This window comes from Arvicola amphibius, chromosome 5 (genome assembly GCF_903992535.2).
Source record: "Arvicola amphibius chromosome 5, mArvAmp1.2, whole genome shotgun sequence".
Classification (NCBI taxonomy): domain Eukaryota; kingdom Metazoa; phylum Chordata; class Mammalia; order Rodentia; family Cricetidae; genus Arvicola; species Arvicola amphibius.
Genome location: NC_052051.1, coordinates 138,826,298 through 138,841,807, shown reverse-complemented (window position 1 = coordinate 138,841,807; position 15,510 = coordinate 138,826,298). Strand labels below are relative to the sequence as shown.

At 43.2% G+C, this 15,510-nt stretch overlaps 1 protein-coding gene across 1 annotated transcript in view; it reads left to right on the top strand.

The window, feature by feature from the left end:
- The window catches only part of Atp8b1 (ATPase phospholipid transporting 8B1), a 120,555-nt gene that overhangs the window by 66,008 nt on the left and 39,037 nt on the right, over window positions 1-15,510 (top strand). Inside the window, exons 3-11 of the mRNA XM_038330135.2 lie at window positions 4,018-4,115; window positions 5,927-6,040; window positions 8,068-8,166; window positions 8,281-8,342; window positions 11,819-11,891; window positions 12,006-12,076; window positions 13,380-13,462; window positions 13,580-13,738; window positions 13,968-14,056. Coding sequence (XP_038186063.1) covers window positions 4,018-4,115; window positions 5,927-6,040; window positions 8,068-8,166; window positions 8,281-8,342; window positions 11,819-11,891; window positions 12,006-12,076; window positions 13,380-13,462; window positions 13,580-13,738; window positions 13,968-14,056 — 848 coding nt within the window. The remainder of the gene's footprint in view (window positions 1-4,017; window positions 4,116-5,926; window positions 6,041-8,067; window positions 8,167-8,280; window positions 8,343-11,818; window positions 11,892-12,005; window positions 12,077-13,379; window positions 13,463-13,579; window positions 13,739-13,967; window positions 14,057-15,510) is intronic.

The following is a 15,510-nucleotide window of genomic DNA, read 5'->3' as shown; positions in this document are numbered from 1 at the left end:
TTTGATGAAATTGCTCTTGAGCTGAGAAGATGCCAGGAGCGTCTCTACTTGTCATAACACAACACTTATGATTTCGTGGTGAGAGGCAGCCAAACCACGCAAGGAAACGCTCAGTAATGGTATTGTGATTTCAGAAATGTAATCAGGTTCATTATTCGCATTCTCTGGCAGTCTGCGCTTGATCTCTTATACTAGTATCTGTGTTTCCTAAGGGGCAGGATGATGAAAAGTGAGTCGCTTAAAAAGATGATGTATTTTCATAAGTACCACTTTGATTTTTACAATTGCTGCACGGTTGATCGCATTATGATCTCTTACTCCTAAATTTTCTTTGCTCCCTTTCCCCTTCCAAAAATGGCGTGTCATACTCACTGTTAATTTCATCTAAACTTGACCCACCCAATCGTGTCACTCAAAGGAAGTCACCTCCCTGCAGGTTGATGAAGAAGTCAATGCCAAGGGATGCTGCCTTTGGCCTAACTCCTAACTAATGACATCCATATTTTGAACTTTCATGACAGCAATACATTTGCACCTTTGTATTAGGAGATCAAGCATGGCTGTATTCTGCGGTAATAAAGGTGATCCTGGTCTCATAAATGACCTTCCCAAGTTGCTCCTGCTGGCCGAGTGGTTCCAAAAGAAGGGCCTAGCCAGCAAAGCAAGGTGGGGGTAGGGGCAGCTTACACTAGAGGCTCAGAGAGACCAGTCAGATTCTGAGTCTTAGCCCCCTAGTCTACACTTGCTGATCCTGCCAATGCCTTAGTGTCCTGAGCTATAAAATAAAGAAGTTAACCACTAAACACCATGCCTGACACATACAGAGAATGAATGAGCATGTTGTCTATAAAGCTGACATAATATAGGGCCGCAGAAGCCCAGTGTGGAGGAACAAAGACAAAACACAAGAGACGCAGCCTCTTTGTCAACAGACGTCACCTCTGTGTTGGAAGGTCCTTGGAGCCTAGATTTTCACTGAGTGCAGGGTTTCAACAACAGGACACCAATTGATATGGACATGGAGCAAACTGAACTGTGAATTTAGCATTTCCAATTCAGTCTGAAGATACTTTTGGTGCTAATGCATTTAGAACACATGGAAGACCTGTGAGGAATTCAGGGATAACCTTGGCATGCTCCAGGCTCTCCTGGGAACCAGTCTGGGCAGGGGGGAAGACACAGCACCAAGGTGAAGTGTAGCTAGAACAGCAGTGGTCACTGTTGTCCCTCTTACTGACTTGGGTAGGTGTGGAGGGGAGGTCTAGCTTCTGTCTGTCCTCATGAGAAAATGTTCATTCTCTATGTCCCAAAGTGTCTTTCTGCCTCCGGCTCTAGGGTCAGGGTCAGCTCCATCCCTTGAAGACCCAAGGGGCACAGACAGAAGACAGAACAAACTGTGTAGTTTGGAGTGGTGCTGATAAAGGACGTGCCACCAACCGCTTGAAAGGCTAAACGCTGCCCTGTAAAGGGGATTAGATTGGGGCAACTATGCCTGGAACGTGATGGCTAGTTACACTACACCTCCTATCTAAGGATTGTGATTTTCCATATTCAAAGTCAGAGCAGCCAAATGACGGCTGCCAATGAGCAGTACACTAGCATGTTGAACATGTCTAGAGGGGACACTCTCCCAGAGGGACGGCGATAGTCGTGCAGCCATTGGTGTCAGAGCAGCGCAATCCATACTGGCACAAGAGTAAACATGGCCACAAGGTCTTCAAGTATGCTGCTGGGAGTCATGCTGTTGGCCCATTCAGCCCTTGGTTATGCTGAGCCTGACTAAGTCTCCAGCAACTTCAGAGTAACCCACACTCCCTGTCTTGAAGCTTATAAAAGACCTCTGGCCATGACTATGAGAAACATCAACTGTCCAAGAAACTTTCTATTGGTTAGCTTTCTGTGAAGCTGTGTACCCCTCTAGGCAGGTGGAAAGATACCATGGGCTACAGGGGAAAATGCATGTATCTCATGAGGCTACCATGAAGAACCTCATCAGAATTTAGGCCATCCCAGCTGTGGTCACCCATGGACATGCCTGTATTTGCAGCAAAGGTGTGGAGTCCTACAACTACAGGACTTTGGGGAGGTTGGGATGTGTTTGGTATGAAAAGCCTCTGCCCTTCACAATAAGCAGACTTGGGAGTGACAACGGCTACAGGGTGGGAAGGACGGTGTCCCCAGTTTCGTTTCCATTGCTGTGATCAAAACACCCTGACACACAACAAGGGGTATATACTTACTTTTTTCTGTTTCCTTTTTAAAGGCTGCACATGGCAAGTCAAAGCAAATGACTGCAGGTCCCACAACCAACCTCAGTTTATCAACATAAAAGTTATTTTGTCTGAAGGAGAGCAAATATGTGATTTGATGTTTGCTCACAATTCCAGGTTACAATCCATCATAGCAGGGAACTCAAGGTGACAGGAACTTAAAATAGTGGGTTAGATCACATCCACAGCCCAGAGCACAGAGAAATGGGCACACGTGTGCTTATCATTATTACTCAGATACCTTTCTATCTTCTTATGCAGTCCAGGACTCAGATTCAGGGAATGCCGCCGCCTACAGTGGACAGGGTAATCCCACATTAATTAATCTATTAAAGACAACCCTCATAAACACGCCCACAGACCCAACTGATCTATCAATTCCTCACTGACACTCTCTAAGCAGGTGACTCTAGAGTGTGTCAAGTTGGCAGTTAAATGGACCACCACTGTTGGAGATAAGATTAGTGCACAAATTGTGTGTGTGTGTGTGTGTGTGTGTATGAAACATAATATAGCATATATGTATGTTTAATATATATGTTTCAGTAGAGTTGGAAACTGTGGTGTCCCTCTGCCGGTGACCTCAGGTATCCACCCTAGGGAGACTCAAGTTAGCAGTTCAGTATAGTGGACATAAGTAGATGTATAAGGAGACACGTGTTGGAAAGGAAACGTTCTCTTCAGAATCAGGGATCCTATAGATCTTCTAAAGTTCCCTGGAATTCAGACAGAGCAAGGACATGGAAGGAACTTGAGCAAATGACAGGCATTAGTCACCAGGAAAAGGCATGCACAACATCAATCCAAGATCATGGCTCAGAAGTGTGGGGTTAGTTGGTGATACCCTTCTTTGTGATTTATTCATTCACTAAACATTTTAAAAATGTAAGTATTAGAAACCCAAGTCAATGAAATTGAAAATTTAATATAGCTGGGGACTTCTAGATCTTTAACAATTTTATTTTGGTCATGTTTAGGGGTAGATTGTTCTTTTAGAGCATTAATGTTCTGTGAGCATCTGATCAAAACGCAACGTGCTGGGACCACACATGGTAATTTAAACACCCGGCATATATTCTCATGAGTCCCTAGTCTCAAAGACTGAGATGACGCTGTTGGTAGGGTTGTTCTTTCCCAGGATTTTGAGATTGGGATCTGCCTTACTTACTTTCCCTGCTGTGATAAAATGCCTAAACAAAGGACACTTAATGGAAAGAAAGGAGTCTCTTCTGGCTCACAGTTCAAGGGCACGGTTGATCATGACAGAGAAGTCCTGGCTCTAGGAGGTTGGGGCAGCCAGTCACGTTGCTGCCATACTCATTCAGAAAATAGTGGAGAAGAATACCTGTGTTTGGCTCCCTTTCTCCTCCTTATTCAGGTTAGGACCTGAGCCCATCTGTTGTGCGCACAGGTCTCCTACTTCAGTTAATATAATCAAGATAATTCACACACAGGCTTACCAAGAGCTCTGTTTTCCATGTGATTCTGGACCTCATTGTCAACCCAAACTGACAATTAAGATTGACCATCCCAGGTTCCACCCCAGGCTCTATGACTATAGATTTCCATCTTGCATGAATGACGTCACACCGTTCTCCTTCCTTGCTGGTATCCCAGTGGCCCCTTCGAAGAGGCCATGACACACATAGTGGATTAGGGCCCATTCTGCAGACCTCACTGTGAGTTGATTCCTTCCCCAGTGACCCTCATTTCTACTTACATTTTTTTTTCTCTTTCTCTTTTAAAGATTGCACATGGCAAGTCAAAGCAAATGATCGCAAGTTCCATGAACAACCTCATTTTATGAACACCAAATTCTTTTGTATTAAGGAGAGCAAGTATGCGGTAAGTTAATGGCAGAACTGTTTTTATACTAGCCCAAGTTTGCCTAGTCAATGTCATGCTTGTCCACCTCAAACCGCACCTTCCTTCTAGGTGGCTGCCAGCCTGGGGCTATTGACAACCCTCTCCCATCCTGAAGACTGTCATTTTTACTAAAGTTTAACAAAGGTTGGTAGGTGTGACCTGAAACAATAGAATTATGCCGGTGTAAACATCCCCTGTGTAGTGGCAAAGTTCTTGCTAAAATATTTAATGAAAATTATAAAATACTATCACTGAAGCCTTTTTTTAAAGTAACAAAAGTGACTCTGCCTTAGATGGATTTAGAGATATCAAAGATATTTTCACCTAAAAATGTTTATTTACTTCAAAATATGATAAAGCTTATAGGTGAGTAGAGCTGGAGACGAGATGGTTCCGCGATTAAGAGCACTTGCTGCTCTTGCAGAGGACCCAGGTTCAGTTTCCAGCACCCACATGGCAACTCACAACAATCTATATAATTCCATTTCTTAGGAATATGGCTTCCTCTTCCGGCCTCTGCAAGAGTCAGGCATGTATGTGGTACGCATACATACATGCAGTCAAAACATTCAAACACATAAATAAAAATCAATCACCCTATAAGAAAGAATACAGACAAGTGTTAGTTAAAAGCAGAGAAATGAATTTATTTACTGTGGCCACGTTGAGAAGAGTAACAACTAAAGCAATCTGGTGATTTTGCAAGTCCGTCTTCCAGATCTTTCTGTGAAGTTAAGGATAACTATAGCACAAGAGATATGCATAATTAAGCTATTCTAGTCAACATATTGTCCACCCATCACTGATCCATCATTGGGATGGTCTAGTCAGATCTCTGAGGTGATCTTACAGGTTGCCACAACTGTGTGAAATCTCTTTCCGGGAGAGAAATTCCTCCTCTGGCTGGCACCAGGTTTCAGCCTTTTCCTTCTCCCAGCATGAGAGTGTTGGGACAATTCAAATTTCTTGAGGACCATTGTTTCAATAGTTTAGTAGCCAAACAGAAGGCCATAAGTGCTTATTCTTAGACTCTTTTCTCCTGTGGACCACTAGAGTACCACAACTGTGTGACTTAGGAAGCAGAACATTATTTTCTAATAGTTTGGGGAGTTGGAAGTCCAGAGTCAAGAGGCTGGCAAGGTAGGTTCCTGATGGATACTCTCGGGACCAGATCTGTGCCTGCCCCAACATCTGGTGCTTGCCCACAATTCTTACCATTTTTTGGCTTATAAATATATCACTACAATCTCTGCTTCTGTCTTCTCCCTGTGTGTCTCCCAGTTTCCCCCACATTCCTATAAGGGCATTAGTCATTAGCTTAGACCTCTCCCTTGTCCACTGTGAAGTCACCTTGATTTCACCTGGACCCCATAGACAAGCAATATCTTGTTAACAGGCATTAGAATTAGGGACTAGTATACCTTTTGGAGGGCACAATTGACTTGCAAGAATGGTTTTTGCTCTTTCTAACACAGTGGCCTTCATCTTCTCTTAATAAAAGGTACTTTCTTGCTCTGTTTGTGTTGGCATCCAACTTCGCCCCAAGTTCTAGGAAGTCCTGTGGTTCAAGAAATGTGACAGCAGGATCCCTAAGGTGACAGTCTGGTGTCTTGTAATCTACATTCATCCCAAGCCCCGCTAGAATGAACTACTTTAATAAAATCTCAGTGTTCTTCTGACTGGAGAATTATGGCTCTGGGTTTTGGGCTGTGGGAAACAGTCATTTGTGCAGGTGGGTGTACTTGTTGTCTGGTACCATTTAGAATAATTCTTTATTTTTCCCCCAACAGAATAATGCCATTAAAACATACAAGTACAACGGATTTTCCTTTCTACCCCTGAATTTATTTGAACAATTTAAGCGAGCAGCCAATTTCTATTTCCTGATCCTTCTTATCTTGCAGGTAATGCCCTTTGATGCCTTGAATCTGTTGTCAGTGATATGTATTGTAGGCATACAGCAAGTACCAGTCTCAAACGTGTTTTCTATTTATATCAGGGATTTTTACATAAGGGATCTGTGCCTTGTGCACAGAACCAGCTCAGTGAGTGTTTAAAGAGAATAAATGAGACAAATATTATTCTGATTCTATTTTGCATTTTTGTTTCAAATGGGGGGATTGAACTTTGAACTCATGCATATTCTACCCCTGGGCTACATCTTCAGCCTTCTTTTTTTCTTTTTAAAATTGAGGCAGAATATCACCCACATTCTCAGGCAGGCCTCGAACTGGTAGTCTTCCTGCTTAGGCATCCTAAGTATCTAGGATAACAGGCCTAAACCAACAGACATGCTTTAATTCTGTTTTCAGAAAACTGATATGAACTATAAAATTATATCCCTAAAGTAAATAAAACTAAAATATTTATAAAATTATTTTTACCTTAAAATTAATAGGGTTTTTGTTGTTTGTTTTATATTTGCCTTTTTTTAAACTTAGTCATCTGTTATTCCATAAGGATACTATTGACTTTTTATTGAAAATTTTTTCCTAAAGCTTCTAAGTAAGCTTCTAAGTTAATTTTGTGAATTGGTTTTACATTAGAAACAAAACACTTCTCTTTTTGAAGCCAAGGAATCCTTATCTGGAGCCTTAGACTTTTATCTGTATAGAAACGGTTGCTATAATCAAGCGGCTCTACACATTTTAGCTAGTGCTCAGAATCGACCTTTAGTACCTGATATGTGGGTTATAAAGATAACAGTCAGTTGGCTTTATCAGATTCTTTATCACAAGGGTTGGATTGGAAATCACAACTGGGATTTACTAATGATGTTTTAAATGTAGTAGATGTATGTCTGAGAAGGATGTAGGGTATGTGGAGCAGAAAGCATAGAAGAGAGAAAAGACACTAGGAAGAAGAGGCTACTTAATGGATGTTGGGGAACAAAAAATTTTGATAACTTGATTGGAAAAGGTGTGTCACCGGGTGAGTGTAGCGGTGTACACTTCAAGTCATGCTAGGTCTCTCTGTGGCTAGTGGGCTCCTTTTCCCTTCATCTATTTATAAAAGGAAGAGGGCAGACAGTTCGCAATATAGCTGCAGCCCATTTGCTTTCTGTTTAGGTGCGGCAATCTGCGTTAGGGTGACAGCAACAGACAGGTTGTTTGCCTGCTTACTTGCTCTCTGTGAAGTAAACACCAGCATATGCTCCATCTTGCAGAGAAGAGCGGAGGCTTGGTGTGGTAAAGTAACTTGCCCAAAGTCTGAAAGCCTAGATGTGTAGAGCAGAACAGCGCTGACTGGGAGATTAACTTCAAAGAACCGGATGTGGTCCAAAGATCAACATTATTAAAGATATATCCATCCACCTGAGATACTGTCTTGATCCAACATAAGAGCTTGCTTTGTTGCCTGAGCCATTGGCAACGACCATGATGGGGACTTTGCCTACTCAGTTGCCTTCAGAAGCAGCCATCTTCTGTTGCGTTGCAAGACCCACAGTAGCCTCTGGCTGGGCAGAGTGCTGCTCAGAGCTAAGGGCTGCTTCCACCCGACCCCACCTACTTTGAATTTTTTTTTTCCAGACAGGGTTTCTCTGTGTAACAATTCTGACTGTTCTGGAACTCGCTTGGTAGACCAATCTGTCCTCAAACTCACAGAGATCCTCCTGCCTCTGCCTCTGCCTCCTAGTGCTGAAATGAAAGGTGTGCCACCAGCGCCGCCCAGCCCTACTTTGAATTTTTACAAAATAGCTAGGTTATGATGCAAACTCTGTTTGATGTCTAGTTAAAGCCATGGTGCCAGACTGTTTTGTGTGCCAGAAGTCAGAGAGAGCCAGAAGAATGGCTTTTAAATGTCCTTTCCTCAATGTGCTCCAGGACATAGACTTGCTCAATCAGACATTAGGATTAGCAAACCTAAAATCAAGTATCCGCTACTTGTAAGTCATGTTTTCATGTGTATTAAGTTTTTCCTTTTCTTTTAGGCCATTCCTCAAATCTCCACCCTGGCATGGTATACCACACTTGTACCCCTACTTCTGGTTCTGGGCATCACAGCAATCAAAGACCTAGTAGATGATGTGGTAAGGATTTCTCAAGCCACCTTCTTCTTATCATCCTGACCTTGCTGACATTTGTCACTGGGGCTCTATATATTGAGATGATTCAAATAATACCTCCTTATCTTCCTTCCAAAGGCTCGCCATAAAATGGACAAGGAAATCAACAATAGGACATGCGAGGTCATTAAGGATGGCAGGTACCTATTTTTAACTTATCTACAAAGATTTCACGTATAAATATGTCTAGAAGCATACTGAAAAACAAGTAGCAGAGCCTAGAAGTCTAGGGCACATTAGCATTGTGTGTATATCTTCGTGGACGTGAGTCAAGGTGACAGAAGTCAATGTCAGGCGTCTACTGCCTTCATTTTTGAAATCATATCTCTTGAGGTTCTGGTTCTCACTGGTTCAGTTAGACTGACCAGCAAGTAAGCCCAGCATCTGCCTATCTCTCCCTACCACCAGGGTTACAAGCATTGACTGCCATTTCTGGCTTTTCCACACGGACTCTGGGAATCAAACTCAGGTCCTCAAGATTGCATTACAAGCGCTTCATTGATGGAGCCATCATCTCAGTCCAAATACATTCGTATTTCAATAGTGAGTCATTTCTGATAAAGAGAGATGTTACCTCACCTTCAGGGTTGTGTGTCTGTGGAGTTTCCTGCCTAGACGGCCTATCAACACTGTCCTGGCAACCGTTCCCCAAATAACCACACAGAGATTTGTTATTAACTATAAATGTTCGGCCAATAGCATAGACTTATTTGTAGTTATAGCGTATAATTTAAATTAACCCATTTCTATTAATTTATGTGCTGCCCCGAGGCTTGTTTACCTCATCTCTGTACTTTCCTTGCTGCTTTTTTCTCGCATCTGACTGGTGGCTTCCCTGACTCCACCCCTCTTCTTTCCAACATTCTCTCTGCCCAGAAAATCATGCCTTGCCATCAGCCAGTCAGCTCTTTAGTAACAATGAGAATAACCACGTCTTCCCAGTGGACAGAAGGATTATTCCACAGCAGCTGTGCAGCTGGACCCAAAGTGGATTCGATGTAGTTGCTGATTGAGCTTATGCTCCCAGAATATCGAACATTTCCACAAGGCTCCTGCTTCTGTCCCCATCAATCCCAAATGTGTCCCTTTCAGAGATGTCTCCATACCTTTCCTCATTTGCCACCTAAAGTGATTTCTCCCTCTTCACCGCTTTCAGAACATTTAGTGTTCGTCTCTTTTGTGATGTGAATTGTATTAGAATTATATGTGTAGATGTCTCATCTCCTGGCCCAGACTATGCCTTGGCATCTAATATGCAGAAAGCGCTCAATAAACTCTTGTTCTAGAAACACAGAATGCAGTCAACTCTGGCCAAGTCAGCCACCTGAGGGCTCAGTAATGAGTTGTTTGATGAGCAAGATCCTCAAAGAACGAGTCCAAAGTCAAGTACTAAAAATAGGAATGAAGGACTAACTCAAAAGACGGTGTAATGTGTCCACAATTCAGAATATAACCCAATTTACAGTCACACATCCGCTGCACTTGGTTCAAACTAGGTGCCACCAAGTTGTAAATGTTGACACAGGATTTTTTTTTTCTCCTTGTAAATAAATGGATTCTGGGTTGGAAGTTACCTCTGGAATCACCTAGCATCAATATTGTGAAGGGGATAAGAGTCTTTGCCACCCCACCTCACTGTTCAGTGTGTGTCAATGACACTCGTCATGAGCAGCCCTGAGGCTAGAGAGGGAGCCCAGAGCAGAGCACCAGCCTACCCTGCCCGAGGCCCTGGGTACCATCCTGAGAAATACACACACACTGCCTCAGAGTTGGAGTGGAGGAGTCATCTCCAGCAGCACTGTGCCCTGGCAACTCGTACAGTGGAACCTGTAAGAACCTGACCCTCAGGGAGCCCAACAGAATAGCCTCTGGTGTTCCCAGAGTTGGGACATAAAATTGCTAATATGTCCCTTCGTAATTTGGGATTAACACATATATTTATTTCTAAATCGTAATGTAAGAAAGATTGAAATATAAATTAAGTATAAATTTCTCTCTGCTTTCTGTTTTGTTTTTTTTTTGTTGTTGTTGTTGTTTGTGTTGTAGTTTTATTATTGTTTTTGCTGCTGATGCTTGAACTCAGGACCTTATACATCCTAAACCTGAGCTCTTTCACCACGCTACATCTCCAGCCCTTACAATTTCATTTATGGATGATAAGCCAAGATTATTTTTAAAAGTTCTGGCATTGACAATTTAAGTTCTTACAAACTGGAGAAACTTGGTATTAGCAAATACTTAAAACATATTTTAAATTTCAAGTTTTCTGTCATGTGAGCCCATGAGGGGACAGCATAGTAATTTAATGTCTGTGTTCAGACCATGGCTTACTGGTTACTGTAGGATCATCACGACCAATACATAGTGCATCTGATCCTTTTGCTACTCATGGCTCCTTTTTTTGCCTGAGAAATATTTGTGAAACCTCAAGTATATGGGTACATAAAATATGAATACAAATTAATCGTTGTCTGATAATAAATCATAAAAATTATTTTGGAATTATTCTTTGGTATCAGTATAATTTTACCATTTATTAAGGATGAAAGTTCACTTTTATACTTTCTGAGGAATATGAGAGGAAATATTGAAATCATTGTTTCCCACAATTAAAGAGTTATGTCTCAGTCAGGTGTGGTGACATATACTATCAGTCTCAGCACTCAGGAGGCAGAGGCAGACAGATTTCTCTGAGTTCAAGGCCAGCCATATCTACAGATTGAGTTCCAGGAAAGCCAAGTTATACAGAGAAACCCTGTCTCTCACACACATAAAAAGTTGTCTCTTTAAAAACAGGAAACACTGTGCGTACGATGGAAATACCACACGTACACGTAGTCATCTCAAGCCTGAGCCAAGGCTTCTGACCAGTGTTTATTGACAGAATCATGTCTGCAGTGAAGTCCCATGATGCAATGTGGATGGACCCTCCCAGAACTACCTCAGGCTCCTTAAGAATTTGAGTTGTTTGTTCATACACCTGTTATTGTTGCCAAATGTTTCCTAAACCCCATGGTCATATGACCTCGGATAGAATAGTAACCCCAGGGTTTACCAAACTGTGAGAGAATACACCTTTTGTATGTGTGAAAAGTTTTGGGCCAGGGTATTATAGTTTGAAACTTTGTAAACATGGTTTCATTAGAAAGGGAGAGATTCTGTGGATTTAAAGAATGAGAGGAGCCCAGCTCTAAGGCCATTGAGGATTCTTGGTGGCCTATGGTGAGTCATGCATGCCTGTCCTTGTACTAGCACTAAACAAAGTGATGAGCGACAGAGGAGAGCTACAGAGGAGAAAAAACAAACAAACAAACCAGGGAGCCATAGCAAGCTCTGAGCACAAAGACAGAGGTGCCCACTGTCCTCACTAGGTTGAAGTGCCCTCTGGTGGGTTCTTCCTTATGTTGGGTAGGGTGGAAAGAACACAACAAAGTCCCTTTGCCAGTGCCTCCTAAGCAGGGTAAGGTAACTCTTGTGACCTCATTGAAAGGCAGAGCTTGTAGCAAATGCTTCCTTGTAATTTGCACATTTTTCAGAACCTTTGATACCCAGAAAGAATAATCATTTCTTGACCTTAAACTTAAAAGCCTGAATTATTGTTATTTTTGATTCTTAGGTTCAAAATCATCAAGTGGAAAGACATCCAAGTTGGAGACGTCATTCGTCTGAAGAAGAACGATTTCATTCCTGTAAGTGAGCAGCTTCCCGTTCTCTCATTCTCCTCATGAGTACCCACCCCACCCGAGGGGATGTGCCTTCCACCCTGGGGACCCCATGTGACAGGTGTCTTTGGTTTTGGACAGGCTGACATTCTGCTGCTGTCCAGCTCAGAACCAAACAGCCTCTGCTATGTGGAAACGGCTGAGCTCGATGGGTGAGTGCGTCTCAGGGGGACCTGCTTCAGAGGGGGCCTGGACGGGAAAATGCATTGCATATTTTGGGTAGGACACCTGAGGCGTGACTTTGCCTCAGCCACCAGCTGTCAATCTTACAGTAGCCATAGTGGACGGACTCCTTTTATCTATAAAATGGGGCTTCTACTCTAAGATGGGACTGTTCCTACCTTCTGTCAAGATCACATACCTAGCCCCTTATAAACAAACTGCTGAGCAGTGATCAGACTCAGAGATGACCATGGGTGCTGTTATATCTTCAGAAACGCAATTAGGTTCTTTGTCGATAGGCAATTTTGAACTTGTTTAATTCTTTTAGAATAAAGTGCTGCTTTTCAAGCAATTTTCGGTAGATTTATTGAGTACTCAATTGCATGTAGATATTCCTAAGTATTAGCTCATTCAGTCTTTTCAACAGCTATGTAATTGTTACCATGTGAGGAAGCTGAGGCTCAGAGAGGTGAAGTAGCCTAGCTGAGGTCACAGAGTAAGGGCCAGTCAAGGCTCTGTTCTCTGTGGCTCCTTTTTCTCATATCCCAGATGTGGACCCACTGCTCTCTGGAGGTCTAGACTCAGGAGTGGAAATCCAGCTTCCCTCGCTCTGTAGATCAGCTAGCTAGTTGAGCATCCCGTGTTTGCAGTGACACAGTTTTTGTTCTGAAGTTTTCCAGAGACAGGAAGTCCCATCATGCCTTTTCGTAACTGAATGGTGGAGCTGGGATCACCAGCCAGCTTCCTAATGAGTGGAGACTCTTGTGTGACTGGCAGCCCTGCTTTCCTGAGAAGATGTACCTGCCTGCCCCACCAAGCGCTAACACTTGCTTTCCTTTGTGCTGTGGTTGGAGCAGCCTGTGTATTACTGCCACCTCCTTTCCTAGATAGAGTTGTCTTGTAGAAACACCTCCACTGCCTGCTCTAGGAAGGACATTGGCTGAAGGTGCTAAGCAGGGTGTCTGTTCTGGGTCTGTTGTGGGTACCATTGTAGTGGGGCCCCCTGCTGTAGACCTCCTTGGGGTTAAGAGGTCATTTGAAAAGAAGGCTGTGGTTACTCTGTCTTCACTGGCACACAGCAAAAGGAAGGGACACATTTTAGGTTTGTAATCTTGCTCTAGAATCAGATTGCCCCACCTAAACTTTCAATTAGAGATTGAAAATAGAACAAGCCAACGGTTAAGTTTCACTCACTCCCAGGTAGGCCCCAGGTTACTTTGTGGAATTTTCTTTTTGTTCTTTTGAACTCCAAATTGTGCTCCTATAACTCTACCTGCCTCCCCTTCCCTGTAGGGAAACCAATTTGAAGTTCAAAATGGCCCTTGAAATCACAGACCAGTATCTCCAAACAGAAGATAACTTGGCGACATTTGATGGTTTGTACAGAACAACCTTACTTCGTTTTAAATTCAAATTGTTTTATTTGGTGTCCATTGGTTAAGCCTGGGTCTTTCATATTTGGCTGATTATATGGCTCTTACCTTTTGAAAAAGGTTTCATTGAATGTGAAGAACCAAACAACCGGCTAGACAAGTTCACAGGCACCCTGTTTTGGAGGAAACGGAGCTTCCCTTTGGATGCTGACAAAATCCTGTTGCGTGGTTGTGTGATTAGGAACACCGATGTCTGCCATGGCTTGGTCATTTTTGCAGGTACTTCAAGTTTTTAAGATTTCAAGAAAGCTGAGCCTAGTGGTCCAGGCTCCACATGCCAGCACTTAGGAGGCCGAGGCAGGAGGACTGATATTCCAGTTAACTGGGACTGGATAGCTAGACCACGGCTTTGGAGTGTCTATCCAAAGTCACAGAAAGAATAATTTTATTGACATGCTTATTAGTTGAATTTTCCAACTATTAATCACATTTAATTTTCCATTTTTAGGTGCTGACACTAAGATAATGAAGAATAGTGGGAAAACCAGATTTAAAAGAACCAAAATTGACTACTTGATGAACTACATGGTGTACACGGTAATTTATTTTTCATTCTGGTAGATGAGAGACTAGACCAGATGGCTGTCTTCTTCAGTAATTTTGATGTATGTTTTTCTAATGCAAGGTGATCTTGCAGCTTTAGACGGAGCACAAAGAGGCCTGGATGCACCAAGCCTAGTAGGATGGATGGAAAGGGGGTCCCAAGGCTTTCCTGAGAAATTTTACACTTCAGCAAGGACAGCCCCACTGGGGAGAGAAAATTCAGAGACTATCCCCAGGTGTTTTCATGATTGACTGTTGACAAGTTAAGAACCAGGGGCACCACCATGGGGCTCTTACCAGAGCTGTTAGGGTCAGAGCCAGGACCCTGGCATCCCCAACAAGTTGGTCTTGGCCACCCAACCTCATTAGGTCAATGAAACAGGCAAGAACTAGTCAGAAACCGAGAAAGGCGGTTTCCCCAGCGTGGCCACGTAAGGACAAGAATCCTACACCTGTCCATCAGGGTCCTGGCAACAGTTTTCGTCGCAGATGGAAGGAAAGAAGTGTACAAAAGGAAGCAGCCTTGGCTAGGTCGGGTCCTACCCATCCCTGACCCATCATTGTCTGAGCTCCAGTACCAATCCTCTGGCTGGCACCAGATTACAGCCTTTTCCTTTGCCCAGCATTAGATTCCTGGGGAAATTCCAATTACTTGGCGACCCTCGTCTCAAAAGACTGGTAGACAAAGGGGGTGGGGCACAACTATTTCTCTTTAAAATATCTCCCCTCTTGCCAGGAGCGTTATAATTCCAGGAACTGGGAGGTAGATTTACAGACATTAGTTTCCTATTTCCCATAGGGGCAGTTATCATAAATGCAAGTGTGTGTGTATGTGTGTGTGTGTGTGTGTGTGTGTGTCTGTGCATGTACTGTCATGTGTGTATGCACTTCTTGCATGCCAGCCCACCTAAGGCAAGGCTAAAAATAAGGTTTGTTGAGGGTCTTCAAAGCTGCACTCAGGCTCAAGATTGGGAGGAGCCACAGGGTTTGGCATAGACAGATGCTCACATCTGTGTCTTGCTGCAGCCCACGGTTACAAAACAGGATGAGCAGAAGGCTCACCAGATGAAATCTCAAGGGAGTTGGTTTAAATCCCACATGCAGCCACACCAGACAGGCACTCAGTTCCCTCAACAACAGTTTGTGACTGTGTGTGCTCCCTGTTGTCTCCAGTGACTCTTTTAGCTGGGGGCTAGGTGTGTAGGCTCCACATGCCCACCATCCTCCAAATCCCAGACTTCTGTAAAAATGCTGCTTGACAGCCTCAATGGTGTTGTTGGCCCAAATAAGCATAGTGAACTGTTTCTATATAGAACAGTGAGTCTCAACCCATGGGTTAAGACCCCTTGGTGGGGGTGGAGGATGGGGGTGTCAGAAGACCCTTTTACATATCAGATATTTGCTTTATGATTCATAACAGCCACAAGTTACAGTTATGAAGTAGCGAA